Source organism: Eleutherodactylus coqui, chromosome 1 (genome assembly GCF_035609145.1).
Source record: "Eleutherodactylus coqui strain aEleCoq1 chromosome 1, aEleCoq1.hap1, whole genome shotgun sequence".
NCBI classification, from domain to species: domain Eukaryota; kingdom Metazoa; phylum Chordata; class Amphibia; order Anura; family Eleutherodactylidae; genus Eleutherodactylus; species Eleutherodactylus coqui.
The window spans coordinates 184912395-184934394 of NC_089837.1; the positions used below are offsets into that span (position 1 = coordinate 184912395).

A 22000-nucleotide genomic window follows, 5' to 3' on the forward strand; every position below is an offset into this window, starting at 1 on the left:
GATCCTACAGTCACCTTTCCCAGGTGCCTACTGTGTCTAGCCCCACAGCTCCAGTCTCCCCTCTGATGTTGTGTTTACAGGCTGCACTCAGTCTATGTTTAGGAAGTCACAGGCTACTGCAGCCAATCACAGACAGCGATGTCTTTGATTGGCTGCAGCTGCCTGTGACATCCCATTCACAGACTACTGCAGAGCCGGTGACCTCCTGTTCATTGACTGCTTCTGTGGCCTGTAAACACACCCAGCACCAAGTACTAAATTGTAGTTGCGGAGAGCCAGGAGAGACAAGTGTAGGATCAATAAGATTTGCTATGGGGAACATTACAAAAAAAAATAAAAAATTTGCACGCCCTTTAAGGTTTATTGGAGCAATAAGGAAAAGTTGGTTGCGAAACAACACCGCTTGTCTGTAGTCTGTCCTGCAGAAGCATAGGCGTGTATAGGAGTTGTAGAAATTTTTAATTAAAACTATTTAAAAGTTGCTTCATGTTTCTTCTTAGATGTAATGGAATGATAATGATGTAAGAAAGAAGAAGAAAAAGAAGTTCATATCTTCTGTATCCTCCTCTGCACCCACTTCTGTCACTTTCATTGAAACGAATGGAGCGCTGACCATGCATACTTGGCTAGCGCTCCATTCAGAGTGGCATCACTACTAGGAGAGGAGCTTCCCCCACAGTGACAGGAAAACTGGACACGGGAGTCTTGTTCTTGAGATCATCAAGGGTTTCAGCAGAGAGACCACCACCGATCTGATAAAACCCCTTTACGTTAATGTCCTTTTATACAGGCAGGCCGTCATGAACAAAGGATTGCCTAAATTTTCATTTACCCGACCACCTGCCCATGCAAAGGTGCTGCTGGTTACCTGAGACATGCTCGTTTGTTGGGGACTACATCTTTTATGTGGGACAAAAAAAATATCTGATCGGCAGCACAGGGTCAGGTGTCAACGATGTGCTGCTGGCAACATTAGTGACGGTTCAGGAATATTCAGTAGTCTTCGTTGATCCATGTAATTGAGCTGAACAAGTCCCAATCATATACTCAACCTTTTCCTGTCCCTCACAAGATGCCATCTCCTGCTGGTGGGACTGCATAAATAGTATATAGGGCTTCCACCCTTACAAAGTCTTTTGGAATATGGTAGGACTTTAAACAATTGCTGCTAGATCTTGGTTTCAGTGGCCTTGGTGTAATATTTAGGGCACAGCACTTGTTTTAGAAATATATAGAGAGATATTCCCTTTAGGAGTATAAAGTGCTGGGTTGACTTTTACAATATTCCACTAGTGTACTTTCAATGACCAAAGTGTGAAATCTGTTGCAAACCCAACCTGCAGTAAAAAGTGTTAAACACTACACGTGCCTCCACAACTAGTTTTAGTGATTTACTTTTTTTTTAATTAGAGCTGCAGACACAATTAACAAATATTTAGTCATGATGATTTACAAAACTCATTTGTCGTGTAAGACTTTGTGACAGTAAAAAATATAATTGGTTGCCAACTTGAATGCAGCCTTAAAATAGTGATTTCACCAGGCCCATTACTAATGAGTTGTAGTCCCAGCTGCAACGCTGAAGGGGGATCATCAGTCCTGTGTTATGTATATACAGGTACCACCTTGCAGTGTAATCATGCCTGTGAGGATAGTGAGATGCCTGCTACAAAGTGATCTCTACAGAATAGGAAGTGGCAGACTACTATTAGACTTAAAGCCATTTATACGTGATGATTATTGCTCAAACTTCATTCAAACGAACAAATTTGCGCAATAATCGTTACTTGTAAATGCGTAACCATCGTGCACCATTTGTTCATTTATCGCTGAGTTTCAGCCGGCATAAAAAAAAAAATGGTTGTTTGCTTTTCACTTTGTTAAAACGGCATTCGTTCAGTCTTTTGAAAGACTGAACAACTTGAGGGCAAGAGCAATCGTTTGCCTTGCATAAAACACAATGACTACCTGTTTACTCATGCCCGCAGCAGACAATGGGATATCTTCACATTAACTAAGACTCTTCTGGACAGAAATTCCTTGCATAAATACACGCCCACCCGAGCAAACAACATATACAGTGTTCACTTTAGCTAATGAGGGAAATGGAGAGGATTTAAATGTTCAGCATTTTATGCAAAAAAAGTCATTAATTCGTTCTGTCTTCCAGAGAGAGACAGAAAGAGCAAAAGACAAAAAAAAAAATCTCCATAGGTTTTAAACTCAACGTAAAAATGTAAAATTTAAAACATTAGGTAATTTTTGGACGATACATTCCCTTTAGGAAAGGGGCAGAAAACAATGTGTATAACAGAACTGATACAGTAAGTTGTGCATGATATGTTACATACTTAAAACCAGGTCCCTTTAAAAGGGTTTTCAAGGAAAAAAAAAATACTATTGATGGCCTAGTCTCAGAATAGGTCATCAATAGTTGATCGGTTGGGGTTCACTGCTTAGGACCCTGGCCTGCTGACAGCATTGCAAATACACAGGGGTTAGAGCCTAAGCAGAGTAATGGTCGGCGCTTGTAACTGCTGGTGCAGCCCTCAATGAAATCATAGGGAACTGTGCTTGCCGTTACAAGCACCGGCCCCTACTCAGGGGTCGGAGCAGCTGCTTCCACTCTGACTCCTATGTATTTGAGGCGCTGTCAGTGGATGCCTCATCAGCCAGGTTCCAGATTGGTAAACCCCACCCAATCAACTTGAAGACCTACATGGAGGATAGGTCATCATTAGTATTTTCCCTGGAAAACCCGTTTAAAAGGGGTAGTCTCATAATAAATATGGTATATAGCGAAGTGCACTTATTAAATAAATGTTTTAATCTCCAGATATTCCAGGGCTAAAGTTAGAATAGCTCCATGTGTTGTATCCAGTAAATGTTCCAAGGTGGACACATCTTCTAAGTCTTGGTTCTCTGATCCATCTAGTATATGGAGGGATCCCTGCTGAATAAATGGCTGTGATACATGAAGCGCCGGCTCTGATTGGTTCTCAAGCGCCGCGACCCAGCCAATCAGAGCAATAGCTTGCTGGAGGCTGGGTTTTCAAACTCCATTACCAGGAAGTGATGTTCTGTTTGCGCTGAGAACTACACGGAATCCTGTGCGGACTGCAGAGACCAGCGGGTGGGACCGGGCCAATGTCTGCTAGCTAAGTATAAGACACCCCTCGAAAGTAAGACGCCGTGCCTCTTTTGAAGCAAATATTAATATAAGACAGGGTCTTATTTTCAGGGAAACACGATACTTGTTGACTTTAACACACTCACCCTATGTGGCGCCTTTTCAGTTTCCCAATTATTTTTTGCTCTCCGGTTGACCTGAGGCATTTCCTGCTAAGATACCCAGTGGAGCAGAGAGAAGCAAGACTGAACACATTGGAACATTTACTGAAGTGGACACAGAATAGGAACAGTAGGTGGCGCTATTCTAACATTAGTCCTGGAATATCTGGGGATAGAAACTTTTTAATAAGTGCAAAGCAAAAAAAAATCCAGTCCATAATTATAAACATTTATCTATTATCCATATTTTTTGTGGTAAATCCCCTTCAACAAGTGAAGTGCTTTTCTTACCGTGGAATTATGAAGTACGCTGGGTGAAACTGAATGGTCCGGGCACACACTGACATTGCTGTTTACTCGTTCACCCGATGTTGAATTTACCATATCCACCAGCGCTACACTTAAGTTGACCCGTAGTGCGTACAACATAAAGAAGCCGAGTAATGCCAATGCTGCTAGGTTGTAGCGAGCAGAACAACATACAGGCACTGAAACACAAAAGGACATCTTTCATGAGGACAGGCATGGAGAATAGAGTCGGAAGATGCAGAGCAGGAGAGAACGTTTTGTGTCTCAGGTAATATTGACCTTTATTGTCGTGTTTACTTTGCAGGCTGATTGGCTGCCTGACTGCTCTGTGCACACATACAGCAAAGAGCAAAGACACGGATGTAACTGTATATGCAAACAAGAGCCATCACACTAGTCAAGAGGAAGAAGTGCATTCACATACCTATTAGTGGTGTATGGGGGCACCACCTGGATCAGCAGTGCAAGGCACTAGTATTTTACTTTAGGAATGCACTTCGTGACTATGACTTGCTTTTTCCTACATTTGAACTATTTGCCGTATGAGAATTAGACAGTAACAGATTGAATAGTCTAGTGATATTGAGACGCTAGTCAGTAAAGGGTTATCCACTCATCGGGTGTTCGCTGGACTGATCCAATTTTTTGCAGGTAGCTCTGTTTCCATTGCAGTGGCCAAGCTTGGTATTACACTCAAAGAGGAAGATTTATGGTACAAACATAAGGGGGGGGGGGGGGGGGGGGGGGGGGGGAAACGGAAAAAAAACAAACCACCCACATTGGCATTGTTACCCATAGAAGTCAATCGCAAAACTGATTTCCTTTCTTAGGCCTCATGTCCATGGGGAAAATCAGGCCCGCTACGGATTCTCTATGGAGAATCTGCAGCGGGTCCCTCCTGCCCCGCGGACATGAGCGCTTAAAATAAGAATGAATAAGAATAACTTACCCGCAGCGGACCGGGCACCTCTTTTCTTCACGGCCGGATCGTCTTTCTTCGGTCGGCGGATGTACTCGGCACGTCGGCGGCGTGCATGCGCCGGGCACATCCGCCGGCCGAAGCAAGAAGATCCGGCCATGAGGAAGAGAAGAGGTGCCCGGTCCGCTGCGGGTAAGTTATTCTTATTTTAGGTCTCCTGCAGATCTGGACGGCTTCCATAGAAGCCTGTGGGAGCCGTCCCCGCGGGAGACCCGCACGAAAATGAAGCATGTCACGTTTTTTTTTCATGCTCCAATTTTTTTTAATTCCCTTTTATTGATCATCCGCGGGTATTTATCTACCTGCGGGTGGTCAATGCATCCCTATGGGGTGCGGATTCGCGGGCGGGCGAAGAGTGAAAATACGCTGCGGGAGACCTAAAATAAGAATAACTTACCCGCAGCGCACCGGGCAGTTCTTCTCTTCCTCATGGCCGGATCTTCTTGCTTCGGGCCGGTGGATGTGCCCGGCGCATGCGTGCGGCACGACGACGTGCTGAGTACATCTGCCGGCCGAAGAAAGAAGATCCGGCCGTGAAGAAGAGGTGCCCGGTCCGCTGCAGTAAGTAAATTCTTATTAATTCTGATTTTCAGCGCTCATGTCCGCGGGGCAGGAGGGACCCGCTACGGATTCTACATGGAGAATCCGTAGCGGGCCTGATTTTCCCCAGGGACATGAGGCCTAAAGTGTTCTTGAAAAATGAAAGCTGTGCTGGGATTGGTTCCTATAGGCAACAAGGCCAGTTTCTCTTTTAGTCACGTACCATAACATCTTAATATTCAAAAACAAAATGACAGCTTGAAAATATTGTCATTTATTATTACTGCATTTTATGTATTGTTTTACAAATTTTTAAGACAATCAAAAAATAAATCTGTCCCACAACACATATGTACAAGCTGAAGTATGGCCGGTTTTACATCTGCGCTGGAACTTCCGGTCGGAGGTTCTGTTGCAGATCCGGCTCTAGATACCGGAGGAAAAATGGCCGCATGCAGTCCAAAAGGGCAGCACCTGAGCAGAATCCGAACAAACCCCATTATAGTCCATGGGGTCCGCCCGGCGCTGTTCAGTTCCATCCTGAAACAGAGCTATTTGAAAGGAGTAGGAAAGGGAAACCACCGGCGCATGTGCGATACACACCCTTACAAATAGCTTCTAGGATATGATGCCCAGGTGTCCATCACCAGGTGCCAATAAATTCAAGACTCCTCATGACTGTCTGAAAACACATGTTTATTTGGGGTTCTCTCTGCAAAAATCACATATGTACTTGGAAACTGCTAATGTCTATGGTGTTTGAAATTGGGCAAAACTGCAATTATAAAAAAAAAATAATTAAAAAAAAAAAGAAACAATCCTGATAGATATATATAGTAAAATTAGAGAAAAAAAAATCTATGGTTCTTGGAATGTGTCAAAACCGCATAACAAGGCTGGTCAGCGAGAAATACAATAGTTGCTCCAGGTATGAAGGAAGTAGTAGATTGGAATGTTCTAGAACAATGCAGGGTGTTCCTTCTAGCCTCACAGTTCATATCAATCAGTAGTATAAATTTATGATGAATGATGGATTATAATGAGCACTAGACAAGAGGAAAACTACAAATTTTAGTCCTCGTTTACCAATCTTGCATAGTAAAACTGTCTTTTGTATAGCAACCAATCACAGCTCAGCTTTCACTGTACCAGAGCAGTATAAGAGAAGCTGTGCTGTGATTGGTTGCCATGAGCAACAAAAGACCATTTAACTGGGGCTTTTTGTCTCATGACCCATGTCATTTCCATAAGGCCGGGCTCACACAAGCGGATTTGTATTGCAGATTCCACAATTGCAATCTGTGCGGACGATCCGTGGTAAAACTCGAACATTCAAAGGCATGCATTTACAATCTTTCACTCACACTCGTGGATATGAATTGCGTATTCTGCAAGCGGATGAAAACATGCATGCTCTATTTTGCCACAGAATCGTGCGGAGGGCATCTATTGAGGTCAATGAAAGTGTCTGACTCGCAGCCCATACGCTATTAACTTTGAACCGCCACATGGGTAAAATCCCTAAAAAGGGTCTGGCGCTTAGGTTTGAAACACCCTGATCCTTAAGGGGTTTTCCAAAAAAATACTCACTTCTCCTAGCTACCTGCTTGTCACCATGGGCAGCTGTGGGTCTCCTGTGCGACATACTGTTCACAAGCCTATGTGCAGAATGTCACAGTCTGCTGCAGGCAATCACAGCAGTGCGGTAAGATTAGTAATAGTGTACTGTAGGCAGTGTCACATGCAGTCACAAGACACTGCCCCTGGCGTTTACCTCTTGCTTGTGTGCGCTCCGGTACCCTCAGGACTAATGGCCGAGAATGTCACATTGTTTGCCCGAGGGAACGAGCTAGGTACATCACCACCCGCTCATCCGCGCTCGGGTGGCACAATTCTGGTAAAGAATCATGCAGTTCTTGTTAACTTACCATTCAGCGGTTCCCATTGTTTCCAGCGATAATCTCCCCATGTAAAGGCACCTGAGGCAGCTAGAAAGCAGGTACACTTCAGGCTTATTTACCTACATCAGCATTTCACACAGCGGTCCAAGTAAACCCTACACCGGGCCACAAGTAATAAACCAACAAAACATAAATCTAGCTATTTTCACCAAGACTAAAAACTGACTAGTCATATAAGGCTGGGTTCCCACTGGGCGGAAATCCCACGGAAATCTTGCAGAGTGACCACAGCGGGACCGCACGGACATCCCGCGAGACTTCTATGGCAGAAATGCAGCTTCAAAACTTGCTGCGTTCGGCACGGGTTTTGAAGCTGCCTTTAGTCCACTGCGGCCATCTCTCCCCATAGAGAGGAGAGACTGCCACAGTGGGGATGGCGATAAACTTGACATGCCGAGGCTTTGATTTCCGTGCGGCATGTCAGTTTCAGCGCAGTTTGGCTGCAACGGCTTATCTGCAATGTGTGGACGAGATTTTTGCAAATCTCGTCCACTCTGCTGCTTAATCCCGGGAGTAAAATTGCAGACGGAATTTCCGTGCAAAAAGTATGCATGTAAATTCCGTGGCAATTCCGCCCAGTGGAAACCCAGCCTAAGACTCAGATGTTAGCAAGTGTTAAACTTTCATAAAGGCCTCATGCACACGGTAGTGCGGAAATGACTGTTAGATGCTTGCTAGCGATCGCGGATGTGATCATTTTTCTGCACGGATAGTCTGCGTTAGAAAAAAAACAAACAAAAAACGCTAACCCAAAGTGACTGCCCTCCCCCCTTCTTGGTCTCCGAGCAATCAGAGGGTATCTGCCTATAAATCTGCAATGTAGTTGCAAATCGCTCAGTTCCAGAGGGATCAATGGAGCCCATCCGCTCCGAATTTGCAGTAAAATGGAGCATGCTGAGATTTCTTTTCCGCATGCAGAATCCGCAAGTCATATCCGCATGTGTGCGTGGAGGTGAGGAAGCTCCATGCTTTCCTATAGGTGACAAGTACAGCAGATCTCCGGCACGGGTGCCGATTGTGAATTCTGCAAATCAGATCCGCCCGTGTGCATGAGGCCTAACATGATGCTTGACTGACATCTGAGGATGCCCTGATGTGGACACTATACATTACAGATATTTCATGGGTGAAGCATCTCAGCCATGTTTATTCACTAAAGGGCCACGAAGGACAACGGCTCCCTAAGGGGCGGGCGGTGTGTGGCAGCTGCTGTTTTGAATACAAAAACTGTAGACACAAAGAAGTACGGTAATACAAAAGCATGAAGATTCAACTATTAATGTGCAGCTCTTCCCAAATAGCACATATCTACATGATCGTCATAAGCCCAGTACAAAGGTCTACATAGGAAACCAGGCAGGTTAATAAATGCTGTCCGAGATTAAACACTAGTGACACCGAGCGTGCTTTACCGGTATCAGATATACAGACTCTAGTAACACTAGCAACACTATTGGGTTTCCATTAATAAAAATCTGAACTACGAAGCTACTATGAAGACATCTAGAAAGCTTGAAGATGGAGGTTGATAGTATGATCCCAGTTAGGCCGCCTTTACACGGCCGAGAAAGTTGTGAGAAGGAAAAATATGAACCCCATTCTTTTGAAAAATGATGGCATGTCATCGGATGGGTGTTCCCTTGGAACACATCGCCCATTGTTTCAAATGGGGCCGGCAAAACATTGCATGGCGTGCGAGTTGCACGTGAGTGTGATGCAAGATTTTCCATTGAAAACACTTCCAATCCTCCAGCACGTCTGCAAGGATCGCTACTTCCCTGATACAAACACCTACTATCCTTGGGGGAAAAACAAACAAACAAAAAAAAAAAACAACAAAAAAACGCATGTTCCTGAGCAAGATATCGGGCTAAGTTTCACTGCCCAATATCACACTCGCCCATGTGAAATTAGCCTTTAAGGCTCTATTCACCCCATGGGTTTCCCACTAAACACAGAATAGATAAATGTATTATTGCTGGGGGTCCAAGCACTGGGACACTCCCCCCCCCCCCTCCCCCGAGTCTTCCTAATGAATGGATAGGAGGTAGAGATGCGTGATCATCACTTTATTCTCAGTCTAGGGAGAAAGCAGAGAGCAGTGCTCAGCTTTTAGACTGCAGGTGCCCTTTTCTTAGTTCCCTGGGGGTCTCAGTGGTCATATATTTATCACCCATCCTGTGCGGAAAGCCCTTTAAAAGGCTATGCACATTTCCAATTGCCTTCCTAAAAACAAAAAAAAAACAAAAAAGGTATGTTGACCATATGGAACAATTAGTTTTAATTTAAGTGACGTCATCAGAGCTCCATGCAGGAGCAGAGTTGGTAATGCATAACAGGGTTCAGACGAACGGATTGGATTCCACGTGCCAATATCCACAACGGAACACCTGCATATGATCACGGAAACGAACTATGAATGATCGCATATGCGTGTGGTTTTCCACGTGGGTGTACATCTAAGGATAGCGCATCGTCCGCGTAGAAGAACGATCACAAGCAGGGAAGAACATCAGAAAGTTGCCCAACGGCCTGGTAACCCCCTTCTATCGCCCAGGTAACATCCCCTTATGCCGTCATGGTGAGATGTTCTGAGCGCCTTCAGGACAGATATGGCTTCCTGGGCACAGCTAGTTTATACTACTTATATTGGAAGTAATATAAACCCCTTCTCGAGGAGGATGGTGTGCTGCTCCCCCGACTCCGTCCTGCATTGTCTGCCCACAAATCCCTGCTTTCTTTATTCCATTTGTATCCGGTCTCCTAGCAACTTGCAAGCAAATCCACATCCATACTCCATGTTAATTGCGCATGCACTGCTGAATGAACACATCCGTAGAGATCAATGCATCCCATAAACATGGAATCCGCTGTAAAATAGAGCATGCTGCTATTTTTCCTACGCTCACGGAATCCAACCATTCCTACCCACAAGTGTGAGCGAACTGGTGGAAACCCATGCATTTCATTGCTCACGTATTACCACGCGGACAGCGATCGCAGAATACGCTATTCAAATCCGTTCGTTCAAGACCCGCCTAAGGAAGGACGATATAGCCTGTACATGAAAACAACTACGGTATTTCTCGATTCATTTTAACAATACCTCTCTAGTCCCCACCAACCACGTTTTGAAGTGGTTGGTGGGGACTAGAGAGGTATTGTCTATAATGGGCTTCTGGTTGCTACAGTGAAAAAATAAATAAACAGACCTGATGGTCTGGAAATCGTAACATGCTACAAAAAAAGTCCCATCCTTAAATGGGTTGTCTAGTTACTGGACAACATGTCACCAGCTGTAACTGTGTAAAACCACAAACCGAGCCGTACCTACCCCTACCCTGCCGCCATGAACCAGCACCACAGCCCCTCCATGGCCCCGGTGGTTGTTATGGCAGGTTACAATGGTGCAGCATCACCGCCTGTTCTCCTGGGCGCCATGATGTCCGGAGTTCAGAATAAAGACATCTGCCATAAGCAGCGGTACCACAGCAGCGCCGCGCTGGCAGAGGAGAGCTGTATGCAGTGGTGTACGCTGTAACCTTCTGCCAATGGATAGATCAGCAATACCCCCAGCATACACCATTATTGGGAGGCTCAACACGGACTCCATTAATTCCCCATTGTTTCATTGCGGGTTGCGTATGAAGATGCCACCCATACATAATGTATTGCGTACGGATAGTGTTTCATACTCGGCCTATACCAATGTCTGGGGCCCACGCTGCGTGCTATGCAGAGAAATAGAGCATGCTGCGATCTATTCCTGAAACGTATCAATATGCAGCGTCTACACACATGTGCATGGATTGATGAAAGTCCATTGACTCCATTCACTGCTATCACACGGCCTTGCAACAGACACATAATACACGGTGAGAAACCGCTTGTGGCCATGAGGCCTAAAGCGAAGAGCATCTAGATAAACCATCACCTGATCTACAAGATCACAGGAGTCAGGTTTGTATTCCTCATAGGATGCAGCGCTAATCCGGAGAAGGTCGAGGATTACGAGAAACTACAGGGCACCCAGGCCGGGCTCACACATGTGGGGGGCCAGAGCGGATCCCGTGTGAGACCGGCCTTAATTGTACTTACTTGTGACATGGGAAGGGCCCTTTAACCCTTTCCAATCCACTGTCTGACGTCTTCAGACATTCTGATTGAAGGCTGTACAGCTCCGATGTCGGAAGACGTCCGGCAGGGTATTCTTACTGTATATTACTGGCCGCTCTGTTGTCGAGGGCCTCTGCAGCATGTCTCATACCGCAGTACTGGCTCTAGCCAGCAGATGGCGCCATTGCATAATGGCAGAAAGAGAAAGCCCCCTAGGAAACCCAGAATCCAAAATTGGATTGCAAAGAGTTAAAATGAGACAATTTATCGAATGACATCATCGCTAGCACAATTGCTCAGACAGCCTGTTTATACAGGCAGATACATCGTTGGCTCATTCAAACGAGAATCATTCAGTTGTTCTCATTCACTATATACATGAATGAGGAGGAATGAATGAGCGCTGTTTAGAACAAATGAGAAGTGAATGAGCCAATGCTGTTTTTATGCTGCATAAAATGAATGACAAGGAAAAGCAAACGATTATCGGTCGTCGTTGGTTCGTCATCACACAAACAATAATCGTTTGCTTTCGCTCATTTGAACATTAACCCTTCCATCTAAAAGTCAGCGATGTCTGTGAGACACCGCAGGCTAGAATTCCCTCTCCCAGGCGATATGTGATCAACAAGCGATACGTAATACTAGAATGTAAGGAAATGTAGAACCCAGATGTTTACAACACACATCACTAGGGCTTCTAATGGCTGTATAAACATCAGATGTTGTCCAGTACGGGGCGTCTGCTCTTCTGTACCTGCAGGACAGACCGTTCTGCACGTCACTGCGTACATCTGCCATATATAAAAAGAATAGAGTATACCACACAATATACTTTTTTGTGGTTGCGCTTTACTAAAACAGAAAAATAATACGAAAAGGGAACCGTATGCCATTATATAAGCAGAGCACGCTGCGCTTTGTACGCACTACAGCAAGCCCCCAAAATGGGATGTCTGGCACTTCAGTGGCCCCAAGTATGACAGATTACTGGAATTTCAATGTATATTAGAGTGTAAACTAACTCCACCTCCTCTCCCCCGCAGTATGATATGCGCTACTCCCTCCCTCCAAATTATGGCATGCTTGTGATTACTAGGATGTAACCGGTGTGGCAGCATACTACTCCTCTGAGTACATACCCGCCTTCGGCCAAGGTATGATATGAATGTAGCTGTTCTTCCAGCTAACAGATGTTATTTCGGTTACACCTTTGTTGTACAGCCCAACACTCTGTTCCGTGTTCTAAAAAGATGCAGTTACGCTCTAAAGAACGTGTTTAGGGTCGAGTTGTACTTGGTTTCCAGCTGCAATCTAACATGTATGGACGGAGGCTGTGATGGACGGCACACAGTGGCATCTGTCACTTATAGACTAATATCGGATACCCAATGAACTTTTTATGACGCACCCATTAAATATTAAGGGTGCAGATGCCACTAGCTGGCTGCGGTCACACTGTTTTCTGTGGCTCCAGCGCCGGTTCCATCCTGGTTTGTCTTTTATGCAGAAATTGCCAAGACTTCTTTGGTCTCCATCCCCATGGTGCTGTCCGGGCTCTGTCCCTTCGCAGTTTTGGGCACAGAGACTGAGCCTGGCCTAGAAGCAGTGCAGTGCGAGTGAAGCCCTAGGCCCTCTGCACACGGGCGGAAATTCTGCACAGGGATTCCCCGCAGAATTTCTGCCCATGCCCGCCTGCATTACAATGCGCAATCCTATGCAGATGGTCACAATTTGTATCACGTGAAATCACACACGGAAAACAAACCGCGGCATGCTCTATGTCTGTGCGGGTCTTGCAGAGGCCAGCGCAGAAATGTCACTCCCCGGCCGCCGGCTGATCAAAGAGCCAGAGCTGCGGGAGAGGTGAGTGCCACGCTGGTCCCTGCAGGGGAGCGGGTCTGGTCCCGCTGCGAGAATCCTTGCAGCGGGATCCGACCTGGCCGTCTGCAGGCGGTAAGGCACAAACATAACAGATCGGTCACCGGTAGGCAATAATGGTAACTGATCAGTCATGAAGATCTATAGACAGGCTTATGATGGATCCAGTATATGGATGCCACACAGCATCTGTCACCCGGAGGGAGGGTGGATTGGAAAGGGTTAACATGCTGTAATGAAGCACCATATATGTAGATTCTAGAACATCTTAGTAAGGCATTATGGTGATCCTCTGTTGTTCTGCCTGGAACTTCCCAACAAGTGCGTGTTACTACTCTCCTTCCCTACAGATGGTCACACAGTCCAGTCAGTGCTGACAGGAGGGGCAATAATGCCAACAGCTTAGTCCAGGAGGAGCAGGCGCTGCAGGGTGCCACTATGTATAATGCCGGTAAACCAGTAATGTGCAGTGTGGTTGTTACTATGTATAATGCTATTAACTCCATCCAGGACCCAGGCAGAAGGCTCAGCCCCCGTGCATGGTCTATGGGCAGCAGCAAAGATGTGAGGTAGCGCTGGCCATGGGGACCGCAGAGCTCTGAGACAAGAGCTGCTGCCACAGAGGGGTCACGTGTCCCAGTCAGCTGACACCGCGCTGCCTTAGCACTGACCACAGAGCCTCTTACCTCCAGCCGGGGGGGCGCGCTGGATGTTGCCCTGCACCACATCCTGTTCTCCCAGCAGGGGGCTCCTGTCCTCCTGCTCACTGTCACTGCCCCACGTCCTCATGGTGCCTGCAGCTGTGCGGACACCAACGGCTCAGCCTGGTCCCGTGCACGGAAACACCATCTCTGAGTCAGCAGCCTCTAGCCGGCGGAGACTCCTCCTGGTGCTGACCCCTCCTCCCGGGCCACCTACTCGGCCGTGCGGGAATTGTGAATCAGAACCAATGAGGTTGCTGGAATAGCTCCATAGTAAAGGCTAATATGCCTGCGGGGAGCGCTGTGCCGCCCGAGACCTGGGCGAGGAGCTGCGTATGTTACACGCCGGAGCCTCTTCCTGTATTCACATCACACGGCAGCGCCTTGTATTTCAGCCGCACTTCAGTAGCGGTGAACGATTCCAGCGACCTCATTGGTTGTTGGGTACACCCCCCCCTCCTTTTGGAGATGTGCATGAGTGCTACTTCACGAGACCCGCGGGGGGGGGGGTTGGGGTTAGTTGCCGACCCTCCTACGGCCCTGCTGCTGCTTTTTTTAACGGGCCGCCCACTCGTGCATATCTCCAAAGGGTGTGTGTACCCAACAACCAATGAGGTCGCTGGAATCGCTCACTGCTACTGAAGTGCGGTTGAAATACAAAATATGCAGCCCGTCCTCACAGCACACTGCAGTGCGGCCGCGCACACAGCAGCGGGACGAGTAGTAATGGCGTAACACGCGGCCCTCTAGAGGAAGTACAGTGTAATGACACCGCTGTCAGGCGGCAGTTCAGCAAACCCAGTGGCTGCGGCGTGTTTTACCGCTGATGACTTCTTGCCGCTGAGCCGCAGGTTTTGACAACGTTTCCACTTGGACATTTTTAAACATTTCTCAAACCTATGTAGATAAGGGCTCCTGTACACGGGCGATGATTCGCTGGCGGTAAATCACCAATGAATCACGCTGTCTGAAGCTTTCCATAGCGTTGCTGTGGAAAGCGTCGCCCCCCGCCGTCCACAAGCGGAGAATCATAGCGAATTCTCCGCTTGTGGCTGGCAATTCGCCGCGATTCTCCGCGGTCAGCCAATCTGTCAGATAGGCTGACAGTGGAGATCCTCCTGCCGGCTCCTGCACCTGGGTGGCGGATCTCCGCCGCGGGATACCGCAACACTCGTGGACAGGCAGCCTTAGGCCGCCTGCACACGGGGCAAATTGAGTATCGGATCCTGCACTTGTCTCCGGCGATCCGCTGCTCAATCTGCCCATAGATGTGTAAGGAGACCCCTCTCTCCACGCACACGCGGGTTTTATTTGCAGACACAAGATGCCAAAAATAAAATCGCAGCATGCTCTATTGTAGAGCGGAATATGCCCTGCCGGCTTATATTGAAGTTAGTGGAAGCCATCTGACCTGCAGCGATTCTGATATGTCCATTTCGGGATTGCCGCGAGGCCTGGGCAGCACAGGGCGGTCTGTGCTGCACATGTTCATTGGTGGCACATCCGCAGTACAGAAGATAAGACAGGTACGCAGGGTCACGGGCGGATTCTCTACGTGTGGGATATGTGCGCCTAAGTGGTGGCATTAAAAAACATGTATTTAGCGGAAAACAACCCATCATACGGTTTTGGGTAGTTGCACACGAAAGATTTTTCTGCCAGCTTTTCAGATAGAAGTCGGACCTGTTCGTGTGAATGGTATATACACGGGGGATGATTTATGTTTTACTCTTCACACGGGTGACAAAAATCGCGTGAGATGTGTGTGTGGCGAGACGCACAAATATGAACCCCATTCTTTTGAATGGCATCATCCACATGAGCGATGATTTCCTGCATGGCACCGCGATGCAATGCGTAAAACGAATTGTGGCATGTTCTATCTCCCTGCGTGCTCTCGGATCGCAGCGCCCATTGTTTACCATGTGGCCGGCGGCAGCATCACACCACGTGCTTGGTGCACGCGATGCGAGGTCTCCCATTGAAACAGTGGGGGAAACTTAGTGATTATCTGCCGTGGCTGACAGCCGTGGCGGGGGATCGCTTTTTCCCCGAAGTGATGGGAGGCTGTTTTGACACGAAAACGCCTCCCATCCACAGGGAATTCATACGTTAGGGAGCGCTATATAGGGGCGGGATTCACTGCACCATATCGCGCTCACCAGTGTGACGTTCATCTTTGGGCTCCTGCACTCTGGTGTTCACAATGTCGCCAGTTGAAAAAAATGGCGATCTCACGTGTGTATACGCGAGTTTTGGGCGTCAGCGAGGCATTTTTTGGCCAATTGGTCTCGCATTGCTGCACTCTGCAATTGTCTTGCGCATTTTTAATGCAGAATGTCACACAGGAGTCCCTAATCGCAGTGGTTCAGCCCCTGCCGTAATTTGCATAAAATGCCACCCGCTTGCGAGTTGGACTGACCTAGTCCATTCTGCGTAGCGGTTTGTGAGGTCCGAGTTATGGCAGCCAGACCACTGTCTTCGCAGCGTTACACGACGCTACTACGCTGGATGGTTTCAAGGCTATTTGGACATGTGACCGCTGATAGGCCACTTTAGGGTTCTTTATGAATATTTTTGCCGGCAACCCTGAAAAATACTTCGCGTACACCAGGCTCTCCACCTCCATCAAGGGCTTTACAAGCAGAAAATCTAAAAGTCACATTTTGTATCCCAATTTGCCGTCTGCAATGAGGCCTGTGCCACACTCGGAAACTATTCTTAGAAGCTTCAAATGAAAAACGTGAAACTGATGAGACAATGCAGGAGAACAAATTTCCATCAAGCAGTGAAGGAAATGATCCTACATTTAAATCTACAGGAATTCAACTCCACAATTCCCCTTAGTGACCACCATATCGTGTTTTTACGTCCTGCCATTGCAGGATGTGTATGGATTGCTCTGCGACCTCCCTCCATACATCGCAGGTGTCAGCTGTTTCTTACAGCTGACAACTGCGGGCAACAGCCCCGGCAAGCCGTGATCAAGACTTTCAACAATGTAAATGGCACTGTCAAAACGATGTTTGGGGGTCCCATACGGCCCCCCTGTGATGAGATTGGGAGAGCCATGTGGGTCTAATGGCAGCCAGGGGCCTTCTGAAAAGCCCCATGGCTGTCTTGGCAGTATGCCTATCAAGCCATGCCCGTGGGGTGGCTTGATAGACTGCCTGTCAGAATGCAGTATGATGTAATGCTATGGCATTACATCATACCGTAGGAGCGATACAAGCATCGCATGTTGTGGTCCCCCCTGGGGACTAAAAGAAAATGTAAAAATAAGAACAATAGAGTTTGATTAATTATTTTTTTAAAAAAAGCTTTTAAAGTTATAAAAGTAAAAAAAAACCTTTTGCCATATTTACAATAAAAAATCTAAATAATAAAACAAACATACATATTTGGTATCGCTGCGTCCGTAAAAGTCAGATCTATCAAAGTAATGCATCATTTATGGCGCACGGTGAACGTCATCCAAAAAAATAATGAACGCCATTACAGTCCCCTGTAAGCAGCGCTGATCCATTTTTTGCACTTATGTGCAACATTTTATGCAGGAACGCCAGAAATGTGCTTTTTTTGGTCACCCTGTTGCCAATAAAAAATCTAGCAAAAAACGATCAAAAAGTCATATTCCAAAATGGAAACGACAGGACGTACCGCACAAAAGGAGCCCTTGCACACTATGTCGACGGAAAAATTAGTTATTGTGCCCAGAAGATGGAGAAAGAAAATAATTTAAAAAAAATTAAATATCTTAAAAAAATATATAAGTAGTACAGCAAAAAAAACCAAAACTACACAAGTTTGGTATCATAGTAATCATAGAATAAAGTTACCATGTCATTTTTGTTGCAGTTTGTGCGCCTTAGAAACAAGATGCACTGAAAGATGGCAGAATTAGGTTTTTTTTCCATTTCTCTCCACTTAGAATTTTGTAAAAGTTTTTCAGTACATTATATGGTACACTAAATAGCACCATTGAAAAATACAACTCGGCCCGCAAAAAACAAGCCCTTATACAGCGACGTCGATGAATAAATAAAGGAGTTTTTAAAAGGGGGAGTAAAAAACAAAAATGGAAAAAAAGCAAAAAAGCTTGGTCGCTAAGGGGTTAATACAGGCAGATTTAAATTATTTGTCCCGTGAAATCTTGTGCATTCTTCACTTATAATGGGACCCTAACTTTTGGTAATGAAATAAGGGGTTTTATGTTAGCTCTGTGTCACGCTTATGATGTCCAAGAGTGAAGGCTTTTCATAGACAGCTCAAAAACCAGTTTAACCCCTTCCCACTCCAGGACGTATATTTACGTCCTGGAGCGTCGGGGTATGTATGCAGAGAGGTCTCGGGTCGATCTCTCTGTGTACAGCGCGGGCGTCGGCTGTTTACTACAGCTGACACCCGCGGGCAATAGCCGCGATCGTCCATTCTGACATGCTGTCAATTCTGACAGCGGCATTTAAATCACGCATGGCCCCCCCGCGGTGAGATCGGGGGAGCTGTGCAGGTGTCATGGCAGCCGGGGGGCTTTTGAAAGGCCCCAGGGCTGCCTTAGCAGACTGCGTATCAAGCCATCCCCGTGGGGTGGCTTGATAGACTGCCTGTCAAATGACAGTATGACGTAATGCTATAGCATTACGTCATACTGCAGGAGGGATCAAAGCATCGCTGGTTGTAGTCCCCTAGGGGGACTTTAAAGGGGTTGTCTCGCGGCAGCAAGTGGGTCTATACACTTCTGTATGGCCATATTAATGCACTTTGTAATATACATCGTGCATTAAATATGAGCCATACAGAAGTTATTCACTTACCTGCTCCGTTGCTAGCGTCCCCGTTGCCATGGTTCCGTCTAACTTCGGTGTCTTCTTGCTTTTTTAGACGCGCTTGCGCAGATGCATCTTCTCCCTTCGGCTGGTCTTGGAAGCATCGGCGTTTTGGCTCCGCCCCCTTTTCGCGTCATCGCGTAGCTCCGCCCCCGTCATGTGCCGATTCCAGCCAATCAGGAGGCTGGAACCGGCACACGTCATGGGGCGGAGCTACGTGATGATGCGTACAAGGGGGCGGAGCCAAAACGCCGATGCTGCCGAGCGGAGCCGAAGGGAGAAGAAGGGAGAAGACGGATCTGCGCAAGCGCGTCTAAAAAGGCAAGAAGACACCGAAATTAGACGGAACCATGGCGACGGGGACGCTAGCAACGGAGCAGGTAAGTGAATAACTTCTGTATGGCTCATATTTAATGCACGATGTATATTACAAAGTGCATTAATATGGCCATACAGAAGTGTATAGACCCACTTGCTTTCGCGAGACAACCCCTTTAAAGTAAAGTAAGAAAAAATCATTAAAGTTTTATTAATTGTTTAAAAATTTATTAATAAAAAAAGAGATAATATTTTAAATCACCCCCCTTTTGCCATATCTATTATTGAAAAATCTAAATCATAAAATAAAAATAAAGTTTTGGTATCACCGTGTCTGTAAAAGTCCGATCTATCAAAGTAGCGCATTATTTTTCCCGCACGGTGAACATCGTCCGAAAACAAAAATAAAGAACGCCAGAAATGCACTTTTTCAGTTACCCTGTCTCCCAGAAAAAACGCAATAAACAGCAATCAAAAAGTCTCATGTATTCCCAATTGGTATTATCGGAAACTACAGGACATCCCGCAAAAAATTAGCCCTTGCTCAACTGCGTTAACGGAAAAATGAAAAAGTTATTGCGCGCACAAGATGTCGGCAGAAAATAATTGAAAAAAAGTAAATGTCTTTGAAAAAAAAGTAGTATAGTAAAAAAAAAAACTATTCAAGTTTGGTATCGTAGTAATCGTACCGACCCATAGAATAACGTTGTAATGTCATTTTTGTTGCAGTTTGTGCGCCGTAGAAACAAGACGCACTGAAAGATGGCGAAATGTCCTTTTATTTTTTTTCATTTTACTCCACTTATAATTTTTAAAACGTTTTTCAGTACATTATATGGTACTTTAAATAGCACCATTAAAAACTACAACTCACCCCACAAAAAACAAGCCCTCATACAGCTAACTTGATTGATAAATAAAGGAGTTATGATTTTTTAAAAGGGGGGAGAAAAAAACGAAAATGGGAAAAAAAGGGCCGTGTGACGTGTCATAAAGGGGTTAAAAGCAGTTTTGCTTCACAATGGCAATGTGTTGCATTCTGTTCCAGTCATTTATACCAGTCTTGCAAAGGATTCCTATGAAATGCTTCACTCAATTAAATACTGTAAACATCTGTGAAGACTTGAAGATCATTACTATCATTTTGGAAGTTCACACAGGGTTCACAAAGTATTCCTGTTTTTTATGTGAGTGAGATAGCTGTGACAGGAAATATCAATACACGAGGAAGGACTGGCCAGCCAGAATTTGAAAGGGGATGCTCAACAGGAAAGTCATGTGTCCTCTGAAGACCTCCTGCTTCCTCCATTACATATTAACCCAATAAAGACCAAGCACTGTAAATTTACGGTGCTTGGTCCTGGGCTTTAAGCCAGCCAATAATAAAAAATATGGTGGGGGAATTAAGGCCCCTGTTCTGCAATCAAACAGAAGCAGGTCCAGTTGTCAGCTGTTAGTCACAGCTGAGAACCCAAAGGAAAAGGCAGAAGTGGTTTTTAAGTGCCTTCTCCTTTCTTTAGTATACAGCCCAAATTACAGAATAAAATAAAAATATATACATAAAAAAGAAAGCAGCCCAAAGCCGACGCCAACCAAAACCATTGCTGTAATCCAAAACCATACATTGTTGTTGTTCATTCATTCGGTCGCTTCCGACTCTTCAAGACCTCGTGGACCAGTCCACGGCAGAGCTTCCTGTCGGCTGGCAACACCCTCAACTCCACCAAGGTCCAGTCCATCACCTGAAGGATATCATCCATCTCTCTTGCCCTTGGTCAGCCCCTCTTATTTTTGCCTTCCACTTTCTCCAGCCTCAGCATCTTCTCCAGGGTATCCTGTCTTCTCATTATGGTGCCAAAGTACTGCAGTTTTGCCTTTAATATCCTTCCCTCCATTGAGCAGTCTGGATTTATTTCCTCAAGTATGGACTGGCTTGATCTTCTTGCGGTCCAAGGCACTCTCAGCATTTCCTTCCAAATCACAGTTCAAAAGCGTCTATTTTCCTTCACTCAGCCTTCCTTATGGTCCAGCTTTCACATCCATAGGTTACTATGGGGAGTACCATTGCTTTAAAGGGGTTGTCTCGCGACAGCAAGTGGGGTTATACACTTCTGTATGGCCATATTAATGCACTTTGTAATATACATCGTGCATTAAATATGAGCCATACAGAAGTTATTCACTTACCTGCTCCTTTGCTAGCGTCCCCGTCTCCATGGATCCATCTAATTCTGCTCTCTTCTGGCGTTTTTAGACGCGCTTGCGCGGAAGGGTTTTCTGGCTTCTCTTCGGTCCGGCACGAGCGCCGTTCTGGCTCCGCCCCCTTCTACGTGTCATCGCATATCTCCGCCCCGTCACGTGTGCTGATTCCAGCCAATCAGGAGGCTGGAATCGGCAATGGAACGCACAGAGCCCATGGTGCACCATGGGAGAAGACCCGCGGTGCACCATGAGAGAAAACCGCAGTGCATCCCTGGGAAAGGACCGGCGGCCATCTTAGGGAGAAGATTTTTATAACTCCATATTTCGTTGGATCGGTGAGTAGCAAGCGGCTTAAAAACCGCTTTAAATTGCTATTTTATGCCAGGGGGTGACAGGGGGAATGGGGTAATGTAAAATTTTGATGTTTGCCGCGAGACAACCCCTTTAACTATGCGGACCTTCGTGGTCAGTGTGATGTCTCTGCTCTTAACTATTTTATTGAGATTGGTCATTGCTCTCCTCCCAAGAAGTAAACCTCTTCTGAGTTCCTGGCTGCAGTCCGCGTTTGCAGTAATCTTTGTGCCTACAAATATGAAGTCTGTCACTGCCTCCACGTTTTCTCCCTCTACTTGCCAGTTGTCAATCAATCTGGCTGCCATAATCTTGTTTTTGTTTATGTTTAACTGCAACCCAGCTTTTGCACTTTCTTCTTTCACCTTAGTAATAAGGTTCCTCAGCTCCTCCTTGTTTTCAGCAATCAAAGTTGTATTATCTACATATCTAAGATTGTTAATGATTCTTCCAGCGATTTTAACTCCAGCCTTGGATTCATCAAGCCCCGCTCGTTGCATGATGAATAGGTAGGGTGAGAGTATA

General features: G+C 46.1%; 1 protein-coding gene across 2 annotated transcripts in view; it reads right to left on the bottom strand.

Annotated features, from left to right (window-relative positions):
* Nucleotides 1-14155, bottom strand: part of SLC17A5 (solute carrier family 17 member 5) — a 35229-nt gene extending 21074 nt beyond the window's left edge. Inside the window, exons 1-2 of one of the 2 annotated variants that reach the window (XM_066604545.1) lie at nucleotides 13764-14155; nucleotides 3583-3779 (exon numbers count right to left, since the gene is read on the bottom strand). In XM_066604545.1, the coding sequence (XP_066460642.1) occupies nucleotides 3583-3779; nucleotides 13764-13866 (300 nt within the window). In that variant the 5' untranslated portion in view covers nucleotides 13867-14155. Of the gene's footprint in view, nucleotides 1-3582; nucleotides 3780-6709; nucleotides 6798-13763 lie in introns of those variants that run through there. The other variant, XM_066604553.1, reaches the window with a different exon arrangement.
* Between the last annotated feature and the right edge of the window lie 7845 nt (nucleotides 14156-22000).